The following is a 26,592-nucleotide window of genomic DNA, read 5'->3' as shown; positions in this document are numbered from 1 at the left end:
ACCCCATGTCACCTTCTGCCCCTCTGAACTGTACCCGTCGAAAGGCTTAGAGGATGGCACGGTGCTGGGGGCCTGGATGTTAACGATCTAGGTGGGGCTACGCAGTGCAGTGCTCTGGCTTCCGTACAAGCAGCGTGGCATCAGTTATGCAAATGAGCGACTATGTATTCAGCATCTTGCTCCATCCGCACCCTGCATGCTCCTTCCGCCTGAACAGATCCACCTACGCGAGGAGTCTGGTTGCACCATGACCAGTCAATAGACTAGCCAAACAATACCTCAACCCAGCTGCTTGGAAAATGCCCCCATCCTATACTAACCTCTGCAGGAGTGACTGGCTTTCTCACCCCTTGCAAGTCAACTTCCCTAAAACATCTAGCTGATGGCAGCGCCCAGCCTTCTCCTCAGCCCCACGAAATCATCCCCCTCTTAAAATACCTGAGAGATTGAAGCACAGATTCAGACTCCTGGGTGGGCCAAAGATACCCTGGGTTGGATTCTCAGCCCCTTTTGCTCCCTTTACATCACTCAGGTGGGGTAAAGGGAATGTGTAACAGGCCACAAGTCCTCTGCTGGGTGGGGGAGTCTCTGGTAGGTGTAGAGCCAGCGTAGCCAACTCCTTCCCCTCCCTCTCCATAGCCCCCGGTGCAGGAGAAGGTGATGGGGAGTGACCATAACTCTCTGGCTAGTCCCAGCTGGTACGTGGTTCCCTGGGACTGTTCTGCACTAAGATGCACCTTGGATCAGGCTGAGACTCAGGGAGTCCCCCAGTTCTGCTACCCCCAGTGTAAGGTGGACAAAACAGGGAACTTGGCCTCCTGAGTGTTTTGGGAAAACAGCCGTTCCAGTCTGGGCCCCATCGTTGCAGTGAAGTTTGCCCCAAATTTGGCTTAGGGTAAGCAAGGTAACATGGGTGATAAGGGTCATATTTTGAAGGCTTTATACAGCACTTTCCTGCACTGTAAAGACATTAACTAATTGGTCCTCACAGCATCCCTCTGAGCTGGCTGTCACTATCCCGCTCTGACAGAGAGGGAAACTGAGGCACACAACTAGTGGTTGATGGCCTGCTTTTCCAAGGGGGTGGCCACCCTCAGCTCGCCAGCAGCAGCAGAGCAAGGAACTGAACCCAGGAGTTCAGGCAATTCGGGGAGGCTGCCACGCTCGCTCTGCTGCTCAAAACCAGCAGGCTGCCCCCCCAAGGTGTCAGAATGGCGTTGCCAAGATGCCATTTGCTCATAGAAGAATGTGCCAGGCCAGGCCCATTTTTAGTAATCCTGGGGGTGGATTACCCTGGGGGGGTGCGCAAAAGCCTGAAAACACAGGAAACCAATGGCAAATGTGTGACCTGCTGCCCCTGAAGGAGAAAGCATCTTATGTGGATTCCTTACCTGGCAAACGGAAGTCTAATTGAATTAGCCTTGATGCCCGCTCAGTGTCTGAGCGCTTTCCCGGGCGTGCCAAAAGGACCCTGTTCGGTAGCATTGTCCTGCACAGAGAAGCAATGAGTCGTTTGCGAACCAGGCTGGATTTATAACCAAGTTGCTTCTTAGAATTGCTTACGCCTTTGTTTCATCTCCTCCAGCCTGCGCAGACCCGGGGCCCACCTCTGCTGTCCCAGCTCCTCCAGAGGATGAGTTCACCCCTGGAGCCGGGTCTCCCCCAACGGCGGAGCCCGGTTTGCTCCGTGCCGCAAGCCTGGCAGCCCCGGAGACAGCAGTCACCTCGGCAGCACAAGCTCCTCTGTCCCTGTCCGACATGGCGGCCAACGCCGGCGTGACCACGTTGCCTGGAGAAAGCGCCATTTCAAGCGGCCACGCCAGCAAAGCCGGCGCCTCCTTTCCGGCAGAGGTAGCAACAGCTAGTTTGGTGTCAGCAGTGAATGGGGACAATGTAAATTCTGCCCCTGAAACAGTGTCTTCCCCGCCAGAGCCAGGGGCCAGCGGAGGTGAAGCAGCCGAGATCCCGACAGAAGAAGCAGGGACTTCAGCGAGCGCGACAAACCCTTCGCACGCCTCTCCAGAAAACGGGACAGTTGCCATGACTCCAGCAGGAGAAGCAGCCGCCACGTTGGCCTTGTTCTACTCCAGCCCAACAGACCCTCACCCGACCCTCTTCTCACCTGCCGAGCTGGAGGTAACGAGATCCGTTCCTGGCGCGCTCCCCGGGGTCACCACCTCCTCTTCTCTCTCTGCAGCTGCTGAGAACGGGAGAGCCACCCCCGGCACTGGAGGGGGACCAGAGGACTTGGCATCCACTGGCACTGCTGTGTCCAGTGGAAGGCCTCTTTCTCCATCGCTGGGAGAGACGAAGTCAACTCGTGCAGCGTTCCAGTCTCCTGCCGCCCCTGCTGCTAAGGCCTTCGTTTCAGAGACCGAAAGCCCAGGGCATGATGGAGCTAGTGCTCCGGCATCCCCAGATCCACCGTTAGAGAGCGAGACAGGACGAGGAACATCTGCACCGGCAGGGGAAACATCCCCACCTGCTTTTGTAGCCGGGGGGGAAGAGGTTGGGTCATTAGGACCCGCAGAGACTGAGAGAGAGGGGCTCCCCCGAAGGGCGTTTTCTAGCATTACTGGTTCCGCTCACCCGGCTTCAGAGAGCGAGACAGTTACTGCCCCTGCAGCTCCGGAAGGAAGAGGGGATACGGGGAAGTCCGTGTCAGCGACAGATGAGGAAACCCCAATATCTGTGATTGATACCCAGAGCCAACCAAATCCCTCGCCCTCTGACGCAGAGCAGAGTCCGGCTAACACAGAGGAGCTACCTACGGGAGATCCGGGGGCTTTGTCCAATGCCAGAACTTCCCCTCGTTCCTTTCTAGAGCCTGGGACGGTGACAGCCATACCTACGCCGTCGGGAGAAACGGCCCCATCTGCCGTCCCATCTCCCAGTAACATCCCTGCCGAGCCGTCCATTTCAGAGAGTGAAAGTACAGGATCCTCCTGGGCTGGATTCTCTGGTGCTCCCCATTCTCCCCAGCCCCCTCCAGACGCTGCAGTAGGGACAGCCCCTGTTGCTGCTGGGGCAGGAGAGGAACTGGCAAACTCTGCCCAGGCTAGTGTGAAGGGAACGCCCCTCGCTCCATCAGTCCTGGAGTCTGTGTCACCCGCTGCAGCAGCCAAAGGTCCTGCGGGAGTAAATGTTTCTGGAGGCTTTGCCAGTGGGGTAGCTGCACCCTCCAGTGCAGAGCTAGCAGCCAACAGGTCAGCGAACGAGGCAGCCACAACATCTCACGCTGGCACCTGGAGTGAAACAGATCCCTCGCCCCGGGGCGCAGAGCCGAATCCAGCTCCCATGGGCGAGCTGCCAACCGGAGAACCCGGAGCATTGGCTATGGATTCTCCTCAGCCATCCTCGGCTCGGGAGACAGCCCTGGCCCCGGCACCCTCAGAAAACGGAGAGGATATGGCTAGTCCGGTATCTGTGGCGCATGGAGAAACCCCGATTTCCAACCCCCATCTCCAGAGTGTGACAAATCCGTCACCCTCCGTCCCAGAGCTGAGTCCCGGGGATGCAGCAGAGCTGCCTGCAGGAGAAACAGCAGCCGTGGCCAAAGCCGAAGCTTCCCCTCGTGCGCCCTTAGGAGACGGGACCATGCCAGGCAGACTCACTCCATCGGGAGGAACATCCCCACCTGCCTTTGCATCTCCCAGCGGAGCCCTGGCTGAGCCGGAAACGACGGGCGAAGCAACAAACGGATGGTCCGGTGCCCTCGGGGCTCCCTGTCCAGCCCCCACAAGGGAGACGTCGGCAGCCAGCGAGGGAATGTCCGTGCCCGTCTTTGTAGTGCTTGGGGACCCGGCCTCTCTCCCCTCCATCTCACACTCACCGGGAGGCCCCAGCGCCATGGGTTCTGCTCCTCTGTCTTCAGCTGGCGAGAGAGAAGGAAGGGGAGACGCGGCCGCAGCCAACGGGGAAACCACCACCTCTAACCCCGGTGGCCAGCCTGCAGAGGCGAGTCCAGCAAGCAGGGCAGAGCTGCCCCCGGGAGAAGGAGGTGTCTCGGCCAATGCTGAGACCTCCCCATATTCACCCTCAGGGGATGGGGGAGCCACAGGAATACGCGCCCCGTCAGCTGCCTTTGCCTCTCCCGGTGAAACCGCTGCTGGGCCCTCAGCTCCAGAGGCTGCACGGCCAGATCCTTTGTTTTCTAGTGCCCCGGTGCCCGTCCCTGCCGCTCCTGAGGGGCCGACAGTAACTGGGCCCGCTGGCGTTACGAAAGAAGCAGCCGTCTCCGCCAGTGACTCAGGAGTCCCCGCAGCATTACCAGGACTGGAGGCACGTGCCGGGCAATCGCTAACGACGCTACGCCTGGCCACCTCTCGTGCTCCCTCTGCCACGGGATCCCACTCCCCTTCCCTCCATGCGGAGAAGGGGAAAATGCCCCCAGAACGGGGGGCTAACCTGGGTTCGGCTGGTGCACCGCAGGTGCCAGCTGCCACCACTCCAGCACTCTCCAGAGGACGGGCAGAGACACCGTTCCCCCCCTTGGGAACAACAGGTATGTCACGCACTGATAACTAGTGTCCCCAGACGGGTTCATTTCAGGCAGGAGCACGTCGTGGGTCTCCCGAGCTCAGGTTTGGGGCACGTGGGGAGACCTGGTTTCCTGGGCAGTGCGGGACAGGGGCCCCCGGGATGGCAGGTGGCCAGGGTGGAAGCCATGTTGGTTTTGTGGAGCTCGGTTATGGAGGGTTACTTAGTGTCTTCTGTGAAAGCCCCGGGTCCTAAATGGAAGTGAGGAATTCAGCGCTTGTGATAGGAGCCTCATAATATTTACTCATGTCTTTGATCTGTACTTTATTTGTGCCTAGCACCTCGGAAACAATGGACGATACCCCACTAGGCCTCTCCCTGTCAATGCAGGTTTGGATAAAGCCTTGATCTCCGAATACTTTCACAGCCTGCTTTCCAACCTAGCCTTTCCCTTTTCGCTGCTGGCCCAAATAACAGAATGCCGCTGAGGCTAGTTAGGTACTTGACCATCTGGCCACGTGTCAGGTAGTCGAACACCTAATTTATATCATTTGTGCCTGTAATAAGTTGCAGAGGTGTGAAAACGGGCCGTAAAAACCCGACTTGCGACATAAACATCGAGGGTTCTGAGTGGTGTGTGATTTCCCCTCCCAACTCCTGAGATATTGCTTTGGTTGTGTCAGCAGCCCTTCGGTCCGACACTAGAGCAGGGTCTGACCAGGAGCGAACAGCGTCTGTTTCACCTGGGACCAGAGAAGCCAGTACAAGTGGTACAGGACAGTCAGCAACACGTAAGTCACCTACCATGGATTTCTGAGCAAGAGACAGATTTCTGCAACCGAACACGACCTCCACTGTCCCCCTGACGATTTACCCCCTGTACAATAACACCTGCTGCTCTGCGGCTGACTCACTGCAGCATCGGGGTCCCTTCTGACCCGAATCCTATGGTCCAAGGAACCCGCCTTAATTCCACGCTGCTTCCCCTGCCCAAACCAGGTCTTTTGGTCCCCTGCCATCTGCTCAGTCCCTTTGATATTTGAAAATCTTTAGCTAGTGAACTAAAGGAAGCTGCTTGTAATCGTTGTGTTTTAGTTACAGCTGTGCCACTGTATCCGTATGGAGCAAAGGAAACCGATAAGCAATTCGTGGAAAGAAGAATGGATTTTAACTCCCCTGTGTTCAAACCCGAGATTGGGTTCCCACTTGGGAAAACGCTGCGTGATTCTCTATACGTGAGTCTAAATGAGATGTGCACTTGGCCAGTCCTTTAGAAACGGACAAAGATCTATTGGAACTGGCACAGTGTATTAAGATTTTAGCTGGTCGGGGATAAATGTGGGGTTTTTTTTCTTCATTTTCAACAAATGTGGATTAATTTTTGTAGAAATAAAAATAATTTTTATTGGTGGTTGGAAAAACTGTTCCTTGGATTTTATCGCCCGTGTCTGGGCCAGGGGTGTTTTCATGGGATTTAGAGGGTTTATTAAGATCAGAGTCACTTTCTAATAAAAAAAAAAAGTTTTGCAATGAAGCAGTAAAAAATTAAACTACAGTGGGGGCTCCCTTTTCCCCCAGTGCCTGCACGGCACCTGGCTCAGAGAGGGCCTGGCCGGTGACTGGATCTGCTAGGCACTACAGCAATATAAACAGTGGTAATAATGATCAAATACACACTACAGTTAGGTCTGATCCCCAAATCCCCTAAAGTCAACGGGCATCTTTCTATTGACTTCAGTGGACTCTGCAGCAAGCCCGTAACTCTCTGTCTACACAGCAAAGGAAAACCCGCAGCTGGCAGTCTGCCAGCCGACTTGGGCTCATGGGGCTATTCCATTGCTGTGTAGATGTCTGGGCTTGGGCTGGAGCCTGAGCTCTGGGAACCTCCCACCTTGCAGGGTCCTAGAGCCCAGGCTCCAGATGGCTACCCAGCAGTGAAGCAGCCCCGCAGCCCAAGCCCTGCGAGCCCGCGTCGGCTGGCACAGGCCAGCTGCGGGTGTCTCGTGGCTGTGGAGACAGACCCTGTGCCTCGTTAGGCATTATTTCATCTCTCCCGTGAAGGAGCTAATGTAAGGAATACTGTCGTTTAGTTTACAGACAATGGACAAATCATTTTCCCAGCCTCGGACAGTGACGTGTTCCCGTCTCCAAACCCACCTCCCGGAGGATTTACTGGCCATGAGAAAGTACCAATGGTCGCTGTGTTTTGGGCTAACGCGGATTTCTCCGAAGGCGTTGGCACCACGTTTTACCAGGTCAGTTTTTACACATGGTGAGGCCCAGCGAGACGTGGTCAACGGCAGGCACAGTTAGGCTGCCCTTCTTTGCATTATGCAGCGTATGATTTAGCAAATCGTTGGATAGCCTGCCGCCGTGGAGACAACTGAGCAGTGGGGTTTATAGGCCTTGCCAGATTCAGCAGTTCCTGCTGGTCCCCTAACGTCTGAGTCCATCCTCACTCGGCATGAAATTCGCCCCTTTGCAGAGGGTCTGCGTAAGGCCTAAGCATCGTTTAAGTCCTTAGTCAATGGGAGGAATACATGAGTGAGCCGGGGGGTTCCGGTCGCCTTTGATACCTTCGCATGCCTAATGCTAGTTCTGCACTTCCCTGCCCTGGAGGTGTAACATACCTGTGCGCAACCCACAGGAGTTTGTTACTCTGGATTCTGCCGAACACCCGTTTGTCCGAGACGTGGAGGCCAAGATTCGGCGATACCTGAAGACTTCGTACTCTGCAAAATGGACCCTTAAGATAACTTGGGAGAAGACCCCGGCCTTTCCAGCACGGCAGCCTGTCACTCGGGTAAGTGGCCACGTGGGCTTCAGGAAGCTATTGTCAAAGTGGCTTCCTGCCCCGCACCTCCCAGTCTTGGTCAGGCCTAGGCTGCTGCATTGTGTCTGTGTCCTGTGATACGCGGGGCATATTTAGACACCCCCGGCAGCTTTTCTCAAGAGCGCTGTTACTTCTGGATTGGTCTGGATCAATTTCCAAATGTTCTGGGGAACTTCTATGGGAGGAAGGACGATTCAGTGATTAGGATGCTAGTCTGGGACTCGGAAAAGTTGGGTTCAGTTTACTGCTCCACTACACAGGTCCCATGTGACCTTGGGCAAGTCCCTGTCTCTCTGTGTCTCAGTTTCCCATGTGTAAAATGGGACAATACCTACATTAAACACTGTGAAGTGCTCAGATGCTCGTGACGGGGGCCAGATGACCTACGATAGACTGAATTTGTGAACTTAGAGCGGGCATGAATTCAGAACCCGTGCTACCATTACTCCTGTGCGCTCGTTGGGAGAAGCAAGTTAACTTTTGAGTGTTTCACTTGAACATTTATCAGAGATAAATTCACCCCATGCATGAGACCTATGCAAAAGAGGGCTTAGGTGGGTCTCTAGATAAAGCCCCCTATGCTCACTTTTCATTGAGACACCCTAAGTAATATAATCTTTCTGTTTGTTACATGATCAATTGCGTACGGAGCTGATCAAAAACTATCACATGTTGAAACCAATTTTTAAGTTTTTTGTTTCAAACCCTTTGAAATAAGCCCGTATTTTGGTGATCTGGAATTATTTTTCAAAATATATTTTCAATTTGGCATTTATACACATTTTTATTGGAAACCTGTTCAAAGTGGTTATGGGAAGCTTTGCTTCACCAAAAGAGCTATTTTCAGTAAATTAAAGTGTTTGACAATGGTTTTGATAATGTTTTTGATAAAACCTTATACCTAAAATGTCACAACACTTGTTAGAGAGCTTATTCCTTCACTCTCCCACTTCCCTGGTCCTTCTCGCATGAACAGAGAGCAACAATACCCGAAGTCCAAAGGTGCAAACAATTTGATGTTTATTGGGGTGAACTTCCAGCAAGCATGATTCCAGTTTCCTTCCTTAGTGTCCCCCTTCCCAGCTCTGACACCACAGAGCCTTACGCCTGTGTCCCTGTTCCCATTTCCCCACCCACATTCCCTGTTCCCTGTTCCCATTTCCCCCTTTAGCCAAACATGATTCCAATTTCCCCACCCCCATTCCCTGTTCCCATTTCCCACCCACCCACTTCCTGATTGACTGCAGACTATATAGTAAAACGTGAGTTCTGCTTAGCTATACCTTAACCAATCTTTATCTCTGAAATTTAACTAACCAATCCTAACATATTGTAACATGTTTCAGAGTAACAGCCGTGTTAGTCTGTATTCGCAAAAAGAAAAGGAGTACTTGTGGCACCTTAGAGACTAACCAATTTAAATTGGTTAGTCTCTAAGGTGTCATATTGTAACATGATTAGCTAACCAATTATATCCCACCACCTTAATTAGTTTACACCCAGCAAAATTAATTATACAGCAGACAGGAACAATCACAGAACCAGACAGAGATTATAAAGACAAAAAATCGCAAAGTGGGAACTGTAATGACAAAACAATACAGAAGTGAGGATTTCACATCTCAGCTATTGATAAGTGAGTTCTGGCCAGACAGGATGCTATCAAACTACGTTTCCTTTTACATCTTCTAGGCACTTCTCTTTCTCTGGAGGCGACAGGCATTATCAGGACAGGATTGTATCCTAACAGCCCAATAGCACCTTATTTCAATGGGACTAGTTTGGAATGTGAGGAGGTGACCGGTCGCTTCCCAGCTTATGACAGGTTTCAGAGTAACAGCTGTGATAGTCTGTATTCGCAAAAAGAAAAGGAGTACTTGTGGCACCTTAGAGACTAACCAATTTATTTGAGCATAAGCTTTCGTGAGCTGAGCTGTAGCTCACGAAAGCTTATGCTCAAATAAATTGGTTAGTCTCTAAGGTGCCACAAGTACTCCTTTTCTTTTTCCCAGCTTATGGCTGCCTCTGCTGCTTAGCCAGAGGCCTTAGCCTAAGCACAGGGCCTCAGACTGTCACAGTAAGAGAAGGCCCTTACACCGGCAAACAGTGATTTTGATTCTTTCTTTTATACCTCTATAACTAGCCAAGTGATAAGAATACACCTAAATTCTTAGAGTACAGGCCTTTACAGACAGGCCTGAATATCTATATCCTAATGCTTTCCATGAAAAATAAGAAATGTTGACAATGTTTGGTGGCCAAGTTTGCTTGCCCATTCTTTGGTGGCCTGTGACACTTATTTCGAGAATTACACCTGTTGTTGCTTCCTGTGTCAGCTTTTTATTACTGCCATGCTTTCCGGGAGTTGCACAGATTCACCCTTACGCCCCATTGTCACAACAGAGAACTCCTCATTAGCATTAGTGCTGTTTATTGTCTCTCACTGAATAGTGATTTGTACCCCCTCGTTTACACTTTGTGGAACACAGCCTCTTCTTTCTTACCCGCGCACCTTGTGTTTCTCTAGACAAACACGTACCAGGCTGTCCTCACCACGGATGGAATCAAGTCTTATGTCCTCATCCTTTACCAAGATGGCGGCATGCAATGGGATTACACCAAGATGGGTTTGACCAATGTGCTGATGGGCTACTCCAGGTGCTGTATGCTCACTCCTCTATGGAGCCATTAATACAAATCCCAATTACCCTTTTGCAGCTGGGTAACATTGCAACCTCAGAACTACCATAATGTGCCATTGATCGTGCCCTTATGTCTCCCGAGGGTGTTGTGTAGTTCAAATCCAGGCGACCCCTTTGAAGGCTGAGGATTTACAAATATAACTGAGCATTGGGTGTCTTGTGAACTTTGGACTGATCACAATTAAGGGATCTGTCCATTGCTTCGCTTGCAATTTAATGAATGAGAGTGTCACTCCCGGCTGTCTCGATCCAGAGACCAGCACAGGCTTTTAGTCTTTTAGTCTAGATGAAGCCAAACAAGTCCAATACGACTCAAACCCAAGTTCCCCTGGGAGAAAGCAGAGTGTGTGTGTCTCCTCAGTAACAGGCTACACTCAATGGCAGCAGTTCTCCGCACACTCCGTGAAACCTTAAAAGCAGCCCTACCCCGCCAGCAAAGGCATGGAAGCTTCAGAGCGTTCAGCACCACAGCTGCTTCCTGGCGAGACGGCCATAGGCTCAGCCCTGTGCTCTGTGAGTTGGGGATGCTTCTCCGTTGATCAGCTGTGTGCCCCCATCCCCCCTGCGTATGAGGTGGGCGATGGGATTGGCAGGCCGGGAGTTGTTCCTAGAGAACTCGCTGGGGCTGGTGTGGAGAAGAACCCTGCTCCTGCCAGGAAGGGTGATGTAGGGTTTGCTTTGTCGTTCAGCGGGGATGGATTTTACCGAAATGATGATCTGACCCGAAGGCCCCCAGCCGCCAAATATCGCCCCGACCAGGTCAGAGGCTACAACACAGGTACGGGCACCGCAGCCAAAGGGTTTCCTTCTGCTGCTGAGTGGAGATGGGCAAAGACTGTGCCGAGGTGAGAGATTCCCAGGTTCTCCCAGACGCTGTGGGTGAACTCCTGGCTCTCTTGAAACCAGGGCAAAACTCCCAGGGCTGTCAGTGGGACTGATCTTTCACGGTGAGTTACTGGTCCCTGATGAACCGCTGAATGGCCACCTGGACGTTCAGCTAACTCCCCAGGAATGCCCCTTGCGCGGCACTGGACCCAGGCAGACATGCCCCTCAAGACTGGCTGCGCCCATGGCCTGTTACTTTGCAAACCGGGGATGATTCCTACGTCCACTCACAGTGACAGTGCCTAGCTGAGAGACCATCCCCAGAGCGACCGCGATGGTGCTTTCAGACTCGGAGCCTGAGTTTCTGGAGCGTTCCAATGGCGACATTCGGAGGCTGTAACAAGGCCCAGGTTACCACCCCATTTCAGAAAATATCACCAGTTAGTCTCCTGTATGGTCAGAGCTGTCTAAGAACTCAGCTTAGTCAAGTCTCTCTCTGCCTGAGCGAGTACAATCTTGCCGTTGGCTCAGTAGAAGGCAAAACCTGTTGATTGTTTTTGCCCTAGATCTGCGTGGGCTGTGGATATACAGTCTAGCCAGTCATGTGCGTGTGAACTACAGACTGAGGTGTCTGGCCTGGCTTGGCACCCAGCAAGATCCCGCGGGTTGGAACAAGGATCTGCCGTCCTGCCCTTGCTCTCTGCGACATGGAGCGTTGGATCGGCACTACCGACAGAGCCGAGGAGGTGGGGTATGCTGACAATGCCAGGGCCAGAGGGGCCTGTTAGATCTAGTCCTCACCACGCTCTGAGCGAGGTTAGCTCTAACACAGCACCTCCCTTCACTGTGAATGAGATGGACTCATGGCTCCTCCTTACGAGGCTGTTACGGGTTAGTATGGAGAAAGCTCCTGCCCCACAGAGAGGGCCGGACCTGCTCGTCTCCATGGAGACCCAGCAGCCGAGAAGGGGTGCAATCCCCCCAGTACCTCTTCCCCTGCAATGACAGGGAATTAGTTACGTGGACCCATCCCGCCCTAAGCAATGATCCCAGCTCAGCTCTTGTGGGGAGAGAGAATCCCGGTCCCTGCCAGTGGGAATACAACTCACCATGGGCCCCAAGCCCATTCAGGCCCCAAACTCTGTCCCCTGTGGTTTTGGGCTGTCTTCTCAAGCATGGTGCTTAGCCATTTTATCTCGTTTATCCTCAAAACACCCCTAGGGGCAGGCAAGCATTGGTAATTAACTCTGTACACAGTGGGGAGACTGAGGCACTGCAGGGTCCATGAACCCTCTCTCCTGCTGTGATCTGAGACAGGTCAAAGACAGGCCACACCCAGCCTGTGTGCCCAGCACTCGACCAGGCTGCTTTGTCTGGGATTTAGCCTTTGCAGGTGAATTGATACTGTTTGCTCATGTCTCCCCTTTGCCAGCGAAGCATTGCCTAGAGAGGCTTGAAAGAAACAGCAGCAGGAAATTCACCCAGCTCCAGCTTCACTCGGTCCCTCTATCTGTTTACACTCGGTTGTAGTTTAATGATTCTGGGGTGTGTCTCCGCCCCGCCCCCCCTTACGTTTGTTGCTGCAGCATGGGCGGACCCTGGAATCACCACAGCCCGCAGCAGCCACAATGCATAATGAACTGACCCGGGCTGTGATAAGGGGCCGTCAAAGGTCCTGAATGCCCAGTTAGAAACCAGGTATTGCTGGATGTCCCCATTGCATGGTGAGCTGGAGAATAAATCCCGACACAAGAGTATGTGAGTTCAGGGGCTCAGAGGAGCTTTGTGGGAACTGGCTTGCTAAGATCCTGAGCCAAAGCCTGCTGAAATCCAGGGGAACCTTTCCATAACTTCACTGGGATTTGGGTTGGGCTGGAAACCCAGGGGCTGCACTGCCAGGGAGGCCTTTTGTGCTGCACGGCTCCGGGGCATGTCCATGCCCAGCGTCTGAAAGCTGCCGCGCAACCGGTGGGTTGTTGCAGGTTCGGCGGACGCCCGTGTGACGATGCTGTATCCAGCCTCCCCGAACCAATACGGCGCCGGTGTCCGCTGTCTCTACAACAGCCGGAACGAGCTCGTTGACGGGCGGCAGGAGAGATCCTGGAAGGACTCGCGCCAAGTGTCCCCCGACCGTGGTAAGCGCGTCCGAGGAGTTTTGGCAACTGGCTCCCCCGTCGTGCAACGGGAGCCACGTGGGCTGGGCCTTCCTCAGCTTTTCGGTGATTTTTCCACGGAAATTAAGATTTCTCTTTGACTGTCTGGGTAGCTGTGAGGCCAGTGGGCGCCTGCCCAGTGCAGTTCCCAACCTGTTACTAACTGGTGCACACCGAGTGCTGAAGGCACAAGACAGGGCAGACCAGGTTGCAGCGGGATCGGCGTATTACTAATATCAGATCCCGCTAATGAGAATAATGTCACTAAATTGCTCTGAAATACGAGTTCCCGGTGTTTGACATTTTTTCACTCGAAAGGGCCTGGGGTGGAGTTCCTGGGTTAATTAAAATGCCCTCTAGGCTCTAATGGAAGAGTAACGTGAGCAAAGACTGCAGGATTGGGCCCCCCGCGCTGCGTCACACAGCTGATTCGGCATTTGCCATTGCCCATAAACAAGGCTTATGAACCGTTTTAACTTCTCTGCACATCAGCTTTTGTCAGTTTGTCTGCTAAGGGAGGAGCGACGTGTGGGACCCAATCCAAGAGCCACTGACAGAAATAGAGCGTTTTCTTCACTGACTCCAAGGGGCATCGGATTCTGCCCAGTTTCCTGGCAGATGTTTGTAACTTTTCCCTTCGTAACACTGCGCTGTAATTTCCATCTTCAGATGCAGAGTTAAAGTTGCATGACTGGTGTTGCCGGCAGGCAGGGAGCCCCCAGCTCTGTGCTAAGTACAGTCAGAAGAGACCAAAGATCAGCTGTGCTGGATACAGGCTGCCAAACCAAAGTGAGTTCCTGGAGCTGGGATGCAGGGAGTGCACCTGTCATCTGCCAGCTTAGGCGTGATTTTCCTAGGGGCTGGGGGCTGAAAGTTAATGCACCTTTGGCCAGTTTAACAACAGCCAGCAGCAAAAGCTAAAAGCACTTCAGAGAATCCGTGCATGGGTCACTTTCTGTCTCCACCTTTACGTTATTTTCACCCCCTTGTACTGAGTTCTCTGCACACTTGGTGTCAAGATTTCCAAGCAGAACCCACTGGGTCAGGTGAGGATTTTTATAGAATCTGGAGCTGGTTGGCCCTATGGGTCTCAGGGGTCATATGGCCCCAGCTTGTATGGTTGTACTTTGGACATCCATAGGACAGGGGAAAAGGTTGCAGTGAAATGGATCTCTGGGTAGCGGGCCAGCACCAGGCCTATGCACTACTGAAGTGCCATAGGGAGAAATTTACACAGTGTTCACAAAACTGTTCACGCTCAGAGTTTCATGCCTTTTTCTTGAGCTGGCTACTGTTGAAGCCGGGAGACTAGACTCAATGGGTCACTGCTCAGAGCCAGTATAGCAAGTCATATACTTCTTGGTAAAAGCTCTGATTTCTCCTGCACCGATCATGTTGTTAGACCAGGATCCCAGCTTGTTAATAAGCTGTCACAATCGGAGGATGCTAGACTCAAGTGAGAGTAAAGAACAACGCGATGCCAGCCCCCACCATTTCCTCTCTTTCTTTCTCCAACAGCAAGGTCCTCAGAAGAGGCAGAGAGCTATTCCGAGGAAGGAAGAGGTGAGCACACTGGGCGGGGCTGGGCTTTGCGTTCCTTCCTGCACCCTGGTCCCCTGGCCCGAGAACTTTCTTACTAGCTGAAAGCTGGCAGAGCAGCTCGGAGAACTGGGGAGCTCCACCAGCAGGCAGACGTGGAGGAGCTGATTTGTCCAGGGTGCTGAGCACCTGCAGCACCAGTGAAAGCCAACGGGAGCTGCGGGTGCTGAGTGCAGGGACTGGATTCCTGCAGTGCCCCACCAGGGCCTTTGTCGTTTTATGGGGCTTCCAGCCCCAAGGTGTGCGGGGAGCAAGGGACCCTCAGCGGAGGGAGCTGCATTTCCTCAGAGCACAGGATCTGTCGGTGTAAATGTGCCTGGTTGGTTTTGGGAGGGGGGTGGTAAGTGAGCAATTTGTGTGGATCCTAACTGTGCTGCCCCATCGGTGGTAGCTCACTAGCCTTGTTCCCTGGCGGCTGTGGTCATTGCTTTCGCAACCTGGGCTCTGGCTTTTGCCATACACTTCCCAGGGGCTGGTCCTGGGGCTAACGCACCTTGAAATCAATAGGAGTGATGCACCTAAAGAAGCTGGATCTTTGAAGATCCGGGCCCGGTTCATTCTGTCCAATGCGTTTGCCACGGCCAGGGAGACAAAGAGCCGACAGCTGTCCCATGTTATTGCACAATCCTCTCATTTTCATCAACTCCACCCCCCCCTTGGTGAGAGGAAACGCGGGTTGCGCTGATTTCACTCGCGCTGGGACGGCGTCCCCAGTCATGTACGATTTCTGTGGGGTTTGTTCACTGACTGGTCTGCAGCTTGGAAGCCTGCCAGGATTTTCCTGGCATGAGCAGGACAAATTTTCACACATGGGTGTTGCTCCGCAAGCCGGGTAGTGAATGTCCCATTTCAGCCACTTCCGTGCTGCTGTAGATGTGGGTCTGGGCTCGCTACGTGAAGGCAGTTACGCCATGGGCCAATGTCCGACACTTCAGGCTAGGTCCCACCATCTTCATTTCAGGCCTTCCGGTAAATGATGGTTAGGTACGACTGCTGGTGGCATTGTTTCTTTAGCAGAAGCCCCTGGTGCTTCTTTTTATTCGTTACAGATTGAGACTCCATCTGCTCCAGGCCTTTGGCTATTCTCCACGGCCACCCTCGCCCCTGCTTCGCTAAACGGGACCAGTAAAGAATCCGTAACACGATGTGAGATCTCCTCCGTGGAGGGTAGGGCTGAAGTGTTCCCGATTCGCAGAGCTGGTGGGACGCTCTGGGGGGGAAATCCGGCAGGTTTTGTAAGAGGGCGTCCATGTTACCCGAAGAGCAATTCCTCTTTGCAAATAAAGACTTGGAAGAGTATTCGCACCAGTGACTGGGTGCCAGCGGTGTGCTTGGAACACGCAGTCCGATCTGGCGGTGGCCGGAACGCCTACCATCGTGGTATTCAAGCACCAGCGTAGGGGATCACCCAGGCCCGTGCCCATGGATGGGGAACCTGCTACAGGGGGAGGTCGCTGGTGCGCTGTGGAAAGCTTTTCTCTGTGGTGGATCACCACTGAACAGCGTTTCAAAGGGAGTGAAAGGAAGAGCGAGAGGGGGGCTGCTGGCTGCAAAAGGAGGGAGCTGCAAGCAGAAGGGAAGGAACCACAAAGCCAGGAGAGCCGCTTAACCTTGGACAAAAGGGCTGCTCCTGCCGGATTGGCTCCTGTGACTAGTGCCAGTGACATCAGGCGGCTGGAGAGCGGGTTGTTGTGAGCGTTTGACAGTCAGTAACTCTGGCCCGTGGCATGTTTCTGCTCCCGGCTGGGCTGAGCAGAAGCGGGGAGTTGGGCTCCAGGGCGGACACGCACAATAAATGGGAGTGGCGCATAGGCCTTGCGAATGGCACCCGGTAAGTCCTCCCTCAGCCCTGTTCGGAGGCCGTCAGCGGTGCGGGGGCTCTGTGGGGGACATCTGGACCCGGGTGAATTTCATCCACAAGATGAACAAGTGCCCCAGCCGGAGGCCGAACAAAGGCCAGTTGGTGGCAGGGAAGGGAGGTAAAGTCAACGTGGGCACACGGGGCAGCATTTTCACAATGGGGCAAACTAACCTTTGCGACAGCGCCCCAGGAACATGGCGGAGCTGCCGGCACTTGACGGCAAGCCTGGACGTCTCTTTCGAAGAGCTCTGCTCTCGCGCCGCCAGAAACGAGGGGCTGGATGGAGGAATCGTGGGCTGGAAGCCTCTGCCCTGAGTTACACAGCTCTGACGAGGTGATCAGCCCGCTGCCGTCTGGCCTGGGAATCGAGGAGTCCCGACGCCCACCCCTACGCTAATGGCCAGACCAGGGTGCCAGCGTTTTGACTGGCTGTGTTGACTCACCTACAGGGGCGGGAACTCCGCGGTCCCTTTGCGCCGCTGGCCTTGCAAAGCAAATACACCCTCACTTCAGCAGCACTTCAAACCTCCCCTCGGTTTGCTTCCACGGCTGGGAAAGGTGGGCACAGTCCCCTGGGCAGTCTGCGGCCCTGGCACTAAGCCAGCCCTGCTGGGAGTAAGGACTCGTGCAGTGAGGACTCAAGTCCGTTCTCCACCCCCCGGCCCCCCCCTCATTCACTGGGGCCCGGGATCCAGCCAGGGTGTGGCGCACAGCCTGGGGCCCAGCAGATCAGGGGTGAGAGTACTGGGGGGTGGGGGTGGGTTTAAGGGCACAGGCAGTGGATTTCTATAGCCCACCAACCATGGCCCATAACACGCTTCACAGACATGGATGAGCTGGGACACACCCATACCCTCATTGCATGCTGGAGAAGGTGAAACTGAGGCCCATTGAGCGGCTGGGACCTGCCCAAGGCCACTCAGCAGGTCAGAGACAGAATGAGGACCAGAACCCAGGCGTCCGGGACCCTGCTCTGCTCACTAGAGCAGCCCGTTTGTTTAGCGGAGGGTGTGTGTGTACCTGATGAGCCCAATTCAAGGGCATTAAAGGGGCAGCAGCAGGTGATGGTGGGCGACCCTCAGCCGGGGCCCTTTGCTGTGCGTGTCAAAGCGAGTCTCAAACTCTGTCCAGGCTGGAGCCACGTGCCCCCCCGTGCAGCTCCCCTGCACTGCAGCTGTGGGGGGGCAGGGGCAGGGCTGCCAGGGCAGACCCCTTCTGCAGCCAATGGTGGGCGGCCACAGCAACGGCCCCAGGTGCAAGCAGCCCTCGGCCTCACCTGGACTAGCTTCCGCCGCAAGGAAAGGGCATCCCAATGCCCATGGTCACTGCCCCCATTCCTGTGTCAATGGGCCCAGCCCCCCCCTCTGCCCATGGACATCCCCCCATCCCTGTGTCCTTTGGCACTGCCCCCGACGATGCCCGTGGGCATTGCCCCAGCCCTCTGGCCCCTAGTGTCCACGGGTGCTGGCCCCATTCGTGTCTGTGGGCCTGCCCCATCTCTTTGCCTCCCAGATAGGGCCCATGGGCACTGCCTCCAATCCCTCTGCACGTGCAGCCACTCTCCCCACCTCTCAGACAGTGCCAGTGGGCTCTTCTCCCCCCCGCGCGCCTCCCCTTTGGGTCACTGGGCACTGCCCCATCGGTGTGACGGACGAGGCCACTAATATGGGGCGGAAGCGAAGCAGCCTTGGCAAGGAATCGGGCGGGGGCACAAAGTACTCACCCTGGGGCTGATGCGGGGGTGGCTTTGGCCCCACAGTGAGCTCTGTGCCCTAGGGCACCAGGCCTGGGCTGGGCTCTCTCCCCACGCCCCTCCCCTAGGTTGGGCAGAGGCATGGCTGGTGCTTGATGAGCCAATGTCTGCCCTCGCCCAGCCCTGACAATGGAGTGAGCCCAGGCTCCCTGCCTGCTCTGCCAGTCAGTCCAGGGCTGGGCGGCACCAGGCTGAACGCTGACCCCCTGCCATGGAAGGGCCGCAGGGGCTGGTCTGCCCTTCTCCTCTGGGCCCGTGGGCCTGCTGCAGGGCTAGTCAGCGGGACGTTGGCCCTCGCCCGCCGCAGGGTGCCTGCCGGGCCTGGCTCCTGGCGCTGCAGGCCCCGGGAGGCATGCAAGGCTGAAAGGGGCCTGTGGGTGATGGCTCGTCCCTTTTGTGCCAGGCCTGGGGCCGCATGGAGCTCGGGAGAGAAGAGCCAGGTCCAAGGGGGGCAGGATCTGTGCTGAGTGCTGCTCTCTTGCTCTGCGCTCCCTGGTACCGGAGCCGGGGGCAGGGGAGGCCGCTCCTGAGCCCCTTCGCTAGCCGAGGCCCAGGGGCAGGCAGGGCGCAGCACACAGCTGGGGGGCACCGGGTTCCTCTCCAATAGAATATTTATATATATATTAAAATTACATTTCTCTTTACAAAACAATTCCCCAGTGAGCTCCTGGGTGACCCCCAGCGGGATCCTGGGGGCTGCCCCTCGCCAGTCCTGAGCCCCTGGTCAGGCTCTCAGCCCTGCTCCTGGCTCTCCAGCCACGCTCTGGCCGGCTCAGTCCAATGTGGGGGGAAGGCACCGCAGAGGTGGGAGGTGCCCGCTCCAAGTCTGACTCAACTTCCCGGCCTGCCGCCGTCACCGCCTGCAGGACAAGGGGAGCAGGTGAGCTGGGGGCCCAATCCTGAGACACAGCGGGCCCCCTGTGCTCACAGGGGTGCCCCACAGGATCAGGCCCTCTGCAGCTGGGCCCTGCTCTCTGGGTCTGAGCCCCACCAGCTGCCTGGCCAGTCCCTCCCTGGGCTGGAATGTGCCCTTCCTCCCTGCAACCATGCTGGGCAGCAGGCTCTGCTCCGGGCCACCCAGTCCCGCCTGCACGGGCAGCCTCGCTGTCAGAGCCTGGCCCTGAGCCCCTGCTCCTCCCCTGCTGGGCCCCACCCCCTGGGGAAACACAGCTGCGTCCGTTCCCCCGTCTCTCCAGACCAGCTCTGCCTGCACCCTGCCAGGGATGGGGGCCCGGCTCCGTGGCCGATTCCGAGAGTGGTGTCCATCCTGCTGGGCGACAGCTGCAACTCCTTTGGCAGAGGACACCAAGCAGCCACGGGATGGAGCCTGGCCGGCCCAGGCAGGCCACAGCTCCTGTGGTGCCCCCGGAGGGGCCCAGCTGTCGGGTTACAAAAGGGGCATCCCCGAGAGCTCGTGCGGAGGCTGTGAACCCCTGGGGTTCGCCACGCCAGCGCAGGGGAGGGGCTGGGGCAAGGGGGTGGCCTACTTCTGCCTGGCGGCGCTGGCGGGGTCCAGCAGGTGGCAGCTGGCCTGCTCCAGGTTCCAGTCGAACATCTCCAGAACCCTGTGGCACTCCCCCCTGGTCTTCAGGCCCAGGCAGAAAAGCTGCTCCACCTGCAAACCACAGGGCACAGAGGGTGAGTGGGGGGCGCCCCGGGCAGCGGGACGGGTAGGGACGCTGTCCACGCAGAATCCTGCCATCCCCCAGGAGCTGGGCCAGCCTGGCCCATGCGTAGAGTGGGGGGGGGAGGGGCTCCCCTGTGCTTCTTCATCCCCGCATGGCGGGTCTGATAGGCAGACACGGTGCCAGTGGTGGGGCGGTGGCAGGGGGCTGTGCTGACTGTACCCGGGTCGGACGGGAGGGGCATGGCCTGGGCGCACGTGCCCAGCTCTGCTCCTGGGCCCTCTGGCATCGAGCGTCAACCAATGTATGAACAGCGCCCCTCTGCCCCCCCCCACCCCCACCCCCCGGTGGGATCAGGCCACCCCCAGCGGGGGCGCTCCAGGCTTGGTGCCGTCACACAAGCCAGGGCTCAGGTCCTGCTGCCCACCCAAAAACCACGGCCCGTCCCTGCAGGCACTGCACTGCTCCGGACACGGCCTGCGGGGTGGGGGTCCCAGAGCTGCCCGGCCCCTGCCCCGTACCTTCAGATACTGGATGGCCCGCTGGACGCTCCAGCCGTGGTTCTGCAGGGCGGCCTGGCACTCCTCGGTGGTCACGCCGTGCACCATCTCTTGCACCTGTGGACACAGCCCATGAGCGCTCGGTCCGGACAGGCTGGCACTGCCGTGGGCTGGAAGGGAGCCGAGGGCTGGCCCATTGAGTCGGGGGGAGCTGGGAGCTCTGCCCGGCCCCACTGAACAGTCTGAGAGCAGCACGCCGAGGGCAGGGTGGGGGCAGGACTCCGGCCGTGGGCGGGTGGGCAGGCTGTCCTTGGGCAGCTCATCCCCCTCCGCACAGGCTCCTGGGGCAGCACGGGGCCCAGGGCTCTGGTGGCACTGACTGGAAGGGGCTGGTTTCATATGGCCAGTGCAGGGACGCGGCTGGAGCAGCCGCCTCTGGGCTCCCCAGACGTTTCAGCAGCACCCAAAGGCTACGTTACGGGCGTCAGTAAGGATGCTGGGGGAAAGCAACCAGCGCAATCTATAGGTGGGTACAGCTGAGGTGCCCATCCTCGTGGCGTCTGGGCCCCAGCAGCAGTGGCAACGCAGCTCGGCGTCATGGAGCTCACCCAGTCTCCAACCGTTTGGGACCATCAGCCAGCCTCACGCCCCCGCTGGGCGGCAGCTTCACCTCAGCCCCGCTTACAGATGAGGAAACTGAGGCACACAGGGGCGGGAGAGACAATGACTTGGCCAGGGTGACAGTCTCAGTGTCAGGAAGAGAACCCAGGAGTCCTGAGCCCCGCCCCCCTGCAATGGCTGCTGGATGCCCAAGCTGGGTCAGTGGGGAATGGCTGCCCCCTTTGTAGCAGAACATCCCCCGCAGCCTGTGGCTCCCCCCAAGATCTCCCCAGGCCCCACTGGGCAGGCTGCTCTGTGGGCCCCAGCAGCGAGAGGCTGCAATCTCATGCTGGAACAGCAGGTGGCCCCCCAGGCCTTCAAGGGCAAGGACTGGGCCCCGCTCCAGACAGACCCTGCGGCACTCGCCAGAGACAGGGCCTGGCCTTGGGGCTCCACCAGGGGAAAGGGGGTCACCCCCCCCGCCCCACGAGCCACAGGGGTTGGGGAGGGAAGCGCCCGAGTCGTCCCACCCCTGGCCCCGGCGGACTGCTCCCCAACATGCCGTCTGGCGCTGGTGCAGATCTCCTGCTCTCCGGCCCAAACAGCTGCTGACCACAGACGGCTCCCGGCTCCGTATCTCCGAGGCACAAACAGGAAAACGAGGTGCAGAGAGCGGGAGACACGGCCCCTCGGGCCGCCAGCGGAACCCAGGTGTCCTGGCTGCCAGGCCCTCCAGCCAGCTCATCCGAGCCCAGCCAGGTGCCAGCCTGTCCGTCCCCCCCGTCCCCTCCTGGGCAGGGATCTCCAGCTGCAGGGGCATCTGGGTCAGGGGGCCATCTCCAACCCGCTTGTCACTCTCACGCCCTGCCCCCCCGCAGGGGTTACTGGTGCCCTGCCCTAGGATGGGCTCAGGGGGCGGCTGGATCCGCGGGCGCGATGCGCCTGGCTGCTGAGGGGCCAGCAGCAACAAGCTGTGCTCAGGAGGGACCGAGCTGTGTAGCCCGATCAGCTCCAGGGCGCAGAGCCCAGCGCAGGGTCTGGGGGCACTTGAGCCAGGGTGGTGCCCAAACCTGCCAGGGGAGACACTAGGGCCGCAGGCTGGGGAGTCCTGCCCTGAGCAGGCAGAGGGCAGAGCGGGAGCGCCCTCTCTTTCGGGGCTCCCGGCAGCACGTCACACCAGCCGTTCCCAGGCAGGGTGGCCTCCCCCTGCCCCGGATGCTACTTTCCAGTGACTGCACTTCGCTGGGCAGAGGCAGCCGTGCAGCCCGCCCTGGCACTGGGGGGCAGCCAGCCAGAGCTGAGCCCCCTGGTGCCCTTCACGTGACTGTCAGGCCTGGCGTGCCGGGGTCGGGCTCGGTGTCTGCCCCACCAGTACATGAGTGGCAGGGGCACATGGGGTGGAGCGCGGGTGGCAAAGGAATCACGCAGGTCCAACCAAGCAGGATCAGCCCCAGAGAGTTCACTGCCTGGGCACAGGAGCGGGGCAGGCTGGCTCTGACATTAGCGCTGGCGAAAGGGGCTGGAGCCTGGATCCCACTGAGCGGGTAGGGCACAGGCATCTCACCCCACGCTGCCCCACAGTCGGGCACCCACCTGGTGCGCACCCGCTACGTGGAAACTGCGCAGGGTTCCCCCCTCTGAGGGGCTCGGCCCATTCGCACCCAATTCATTTGCCTGCCCCCTCTGGGAAAGGGGCCTGGGGAGAGTGGGGAAACTGAGGCACAGCAAAGGGGTAGGATGTGCCCCAGGTGAGGCAACGAATCTGTGGCACAGCCCTGCTCTCCCAGGCTGAGCAGAGTCAGCTTCCCGCACTGGCCCCTGGGCTCTCCCCCAGCTGCGAACTCTGCGGGGCAGGGACGGCTTCGTCCCACACCAGAGCTGGGGCAGTGCTGCAGCTGCTCCCCCTGCGGCCAGGGGCAAGGCCCTGCCGTCGCTCCCAGGCTGGGCCCTGAGCTGGCCCCACCCCACACTGGCCCCCTTCGCCAATCGCCCCGGGAGGAGCCACTCACCAGCTGCACTTTCTCGGCGGCCCGGCAGCCGTCGCTGCTGTCGTAGATGATGGTCTGGACGCTGCAGGAGGCCCTGAGCGCCCCCCGGGGGCCGGGGTTGCTGTTGTTGGCCGAGCAGTTGGACGGCTGCACCCTGGGCCGGACGGCGGCGGTGCTCACCACGCGGGGCGCCGGCTCCTCAGGGCTCTGGGCTTCCTTGAAGAACTTCTCGTACTTGTGCAGGTAGGCTGGGCGCTCGGGCAGTAGGTAATAGTGGGTGTTGCTCACCTTCCGGCCGTCCTTGACAATGGGCAGGATGCAGGGGCCCCTGGCGCTGTCCTTGTCCTGCGCCAGGATGACCTTGGGCGTGGCGTACTTGGGGTCCGAGGCGAAGCTCTGCGTGGTGGGCATGGCCTTGCCCGGGGAGGTGGAGAGGCAGGTGGCCAGGGCCAAGGGGGAGCAGAGGCTGGCCCTTTGCTGCGGGGAGCCCACCTGCAGCGCCATGGGGCTGGGAGTCCTGGAGGTGGGCTGGGACAAGGGGTCGCGGGGCGGGATCTGGGGTGGCCGGTCTTCCTCACCCCCCGAGGCCGGCGACAGCTCCCCCGACCAGCGCCCGGGCTCGTTCCTCCGCAGGGGCCGGGGCGGGATGGGTACGCGGGGCGGGATCTGCGGCTTGTCCTCGCCGGGGCCCTGGGGCACGTGCAGCCGCTTCATGCACTCCTGCTGCAGCTCCTGGAAGATCTCGGTAGTCTGCGCCAGGCTCGGCTGCTTGGCCCCGTGGGGCGGCAGGAAGAGGTTGTCCTCCAGTGGCGCCGAGCCCCACTCCCCCGCCGCCTTCTCGTCCTCGGCCCAGGCCGGCCGCCCCGCCAGCCCCTCCACGCTGTTTATGGAGCACACCTCAAAGTCGGTCTCGTCCTGGGCCACGTCGTCGTAGGCCGGCGGCGGGGGCAGGGGCCGCGCGTCCCAGTCCACCACAGGGGTGGGGTGGAGGGGCCGGGGCAGTGCCTGTGTGGGGCTCTGGGGGGGCGTCTTGTCCAGCAGGGAGAAAGCCTCCATGGCCAGCCTGGCGAGGGAGGGGGCGCCCAGCTCCCCGACTGGCGAGGGGGTGGTGGGGGAAGGCTCGTCCCCAAAGTCGATCAGTGGCGCCTCGCCACAGTAGGTGCCCCCGCCCTTGACCCGGCTCGGCTGCCGCTCGCCCACCTTGGTGCCCGACACCCAGGCCGAAGGCTTCACCAGCTTCAGCCCCTTCGGGGGGCCCGGCTTCCTCAGGCACAGCCGCTTGAGGCCCGTGGAGAGGGAGTCGTCCTCCCGGCTGACGGGGTCGTACGAGGGCTCTGGAACACAGGGAGGGGGAGATCTCAGCACCGCAGGACGCCCATGGGCCAGGCACTGATGGGGTGACCTCCGCACCTGCCCAGCATGGGAACAGGCCCTGCTGAGGGCCCCTTCTCCAGGCAGTATTGCGCCCGGCCCGGAGCCCTGGTGGGAACTCTGGGCCCCTCCCCATCTGGATCCACATTGCGGGAGGAGGAGACGGTGCTGCTCCCGCCGTGGGGCTTTCGGGGCAACTGCAGGGCAGTTTAGCATGTGCCGGAGAAGGGCTGATAGTCCCATACACACAAGCCCTGGCCATCCCAGCCGTGGGCTCTCCAAACCCAACGCCACCAGCGCCCCTCAGTCCTGACCCGCAGCCCCCTGCTAGCCCAGCCCTAGGCTCCCCACCCCTAGCTCTGCTGATGCCCCTCGCTCCCAACCCGCAGCCCCCTGCTAGCCCAGCCCTGGGCCCCTCCTGAGCACAGGCTTAGAATCACAGAATCGTAGAAGACTGGGGTTGGAAGGGACCTCAGGAGGTATCTAATCCGACCCCTGCTCAGAGCAGGACCAATCCCCAACGAAGTCATCCCAGCCCGGGCTTTGTCAAGCCTGACCTTAAAAACCTCTACAAATGGAGATTCCACCAGCTCCCTAGGGAACCCATTCCGGTGCTTCACCACCCTCCTAGTGAAACAGTGTTTCCTAATATCCAACCTCCCCCACTGCAACTTGAGACCATTGCTCCTTGTTCTGTCATCTGCTGCCACTGAGAACAGTCTAGATCCATCCTACCTTTCAGGTAGTTGAAAGCAGCTATCAAATCCCCCCTCATTCTTCTCTTCTGAAGACTAAACATCCCCAGTTCCCTCAGCCTCTCCTCATAAGTCGTGTCCCAGTCCCCTAATCATTTTTGTTGCCCTCCGCTAGACTTGCTTCAATTTGTCCACATCCCTTCTGTAGTGGGGGGCCCAAAACTAATACTCCAGATATGGCCTCACCAGTGCCAAATAAAGGGGAATGATCACTTCCCTCCATCTGCTGGCAATGCTCCTACTAATGCCCAATATGCCGTTAGCCTTCCTGGCAACGAGGGCACACTGCTGACTCATATCCAGCTTCTCGTCCACTGTAACCCCCAGGTCCTTTTCTGCAGAACTGCTGCCGAGCCAGTCGGTCCCTAGTCTGTAGCGGTGCATGGGATTCTTCCGTCCTAAGTGCAGGACTCTGCACTTGTCCTTGTTGAACCTCATCAGATTTCTTTTGGCCCAATCCTCTAATTTGTCTAAGTCAATCTGGACCCTATCCCTACCTTCCAGCATATCTACCTCTCCCCGCAGCTTAGTGTCATCTGTGAACTTGCTGAGGGTGCAATCCATCCCATCATCCAGATCATTAATAAAGATGCTGACCAAAACTGGCCCTAGGACTGACCCCTGGGGCACTCTGCTTGATACTGGCTGCCAGCTAGACATGGAGCCATTAATCACCACCCGGAGAGCCCGACAATCTAGCCAGCTTTCTCTCCACCTTACAGTCCAATACTGTAGGAGACGAATCAAAAGCTTTGCTAAAGTCAAGGAATAACACGTCCACTGCTTTCCCCATATCCACAGAGCCAGTTATCTCCTCATCGAAGGCAATCAGGTTGGTCGGGCATGACTTGCCCTTGGTGAATCCATGTTGACTGCTCCTGATCACCTTCCTCAGCACAGGCTTCCCGGATGATGGGCATGTGAAACTGACAAGCAGCCACTGGGGCTTAGGAAGGGAGGCCACCAAAATTCAATGTTCACTCCTGACCCATGCAGGATCTGAACCCAGGAGCACCATGTATTTGCCCTCTACCTTGCCCTCCTCAGTCTCTCTGTTTAAGCTTTTCCTGGACCAGGTATCCCTGAGCTTTGCCCTAGAGGTCTAGGTCTGGGGTCAGAGCTCGCTGCATGCATCCAACGCCCCCTACCCCACGTACTGGGCTCTGCTCCCCAGGGGCACACTCCTGGAGGTGCCAGCTCTCACCACAGCCCCTGCCCGCCTAGCAGCCTCCCGCCTGCTCTACCTGCCTCCAGCCCAGCCCAGAGGTTAGTACATGCAGCGGAGTCCAGGCCAGTGAGAGCCTGAGCCGGACCCTGACAGGGTAGGGGGGGTTTGGAGTCGCCAGCGGGTGGGAAGCAGAGAGGGGCCTGAGTCACTGAGCCGAGGGCTGGTCCCACGGGGAGCCCGGGTGTGTGTGCCAGTCGGGTGTGTCTGGTGGTGGGAGAGGCCAGGGGAATCCACCAGCCTCTGCTGCAGCCGGCCAGCTTAGCCGAGAGACGAAGGACTGAATGGGGCAGGGAGCGTGGACTCACCTCTGGCCCCTAGAG

The 26,592-nt window shown here is 57.9% G+C and overlaps 2 protein-coding genes across 7 annotated transcripts in view; one reads left to right on the top strand and one right to left on the bottom strand.

The window, feature by feature from the left end:
- MUC4 (mucin 4, cell surface associated) overlaps window positions 1–15,899 on the top strand; it is a 42,584-nt gene extending 26,685 nt beyond the window's left edge. The window contains exons 7-18 of the mRNA XM_074963216.1: window positions 1,586–4,504; window positions 5,163–5,270; window positions 5,575–5,714; window positions 6,570–6,734; window positions 7,127–7,282; window positions 9,840–9,970; window positions 10,704–10,792; window positions 11,406–11,585; window positions 12,822–12,974; window positions 13,662–13,781; window positions 14,511–14,555; window positions 15,641–15,899. Of these exons, the coding sequence (XP_074819317.1) occupies window positions 1,586–4,504; window positions 5,163–5,270; window positions 5,575–5,714; window positions 6,570–6,734; window positions 7,127–7,282; window positions 9,840–9,970; window positions 10,704–10,792; window positions 11,406–11,585; window positions 12,822–12,974; window positions 13,662–13,781; window positions 14,511–14,555; window positions 15,641–15,645 (4,211 nt within the window). The 3' untranslated portion in view covers window positions 15,646–15,899. The remainder of the gene's footprint in view (window positions 1–1,585; window positions 4,505–5,162; window positions 5,271–5,574; window positions 5,715–6,569; window positions 6,735–7,126; window positions 7,283–9,839; window positions 9,971–10,703; window positions 10,793–11,405; window positions 11,586–12,821; window positions 12,975–13,661; window positions 13,782–14,510; window positions 14,556–15,640) is intronic.
- Window positions 15,900–18,672: 2,773 nt separating this feature from the next.
- Window positions 18,673–26,592, bottom strand: part of TNK2 (tyrosine kinase non receptor 2) — a 76,233-nt gene continuing 68,313 nt past the window's right edge. For 4 of the 6 annotated variants that reach the window (XM_074963381.1, XM_074963375.1, XM_074963380.1 and 1 more), the window contains 4 exons: window positions 22,940–24,252; window positions 20,352–20,447; window positions 19,693–19,820; window positions 18,673–19,065 (listed from right to left, as the gene is read on the bottom strand). In XM_074963381.1, the coding sequence (XP_074819482.1) occupies window positions 19,059–19,065; window positions 19,693–19,820; window positions 20,352–20,447; window positions 22,940–24,252 (1,544 nt within the window). In that variant the 3' untranslated portion in view covers window positions 18,673–19,058. The remainder of the gene's footprint in view (window positions 19,066–19,692; window positions 19,821–20,351; window positions 20,448–22,939; window positions 24,253–26,592) is intronic. The other 2 variants (XM_074963376.1, XM_074963377.1) reach the window with 2 other exon arrangements.

This window comes from Natator depressus, chromosome 9 (genome assembly GCF_965152275.1).
Source record: "Natator depressus isolate rNatDep1 chromosome 9, rNatDep2.hap1, whole genome shotgun sequence".
Classification (NCBI taxonomy): domain Eukaryota; kingdom Metazoa; phylum Chordata; order Testudines; family Cheloniidae; genus Natator; species Natator depressus.
This window is presented reverse-complemented; position numbering and strand designations above follow the sequence as displayed.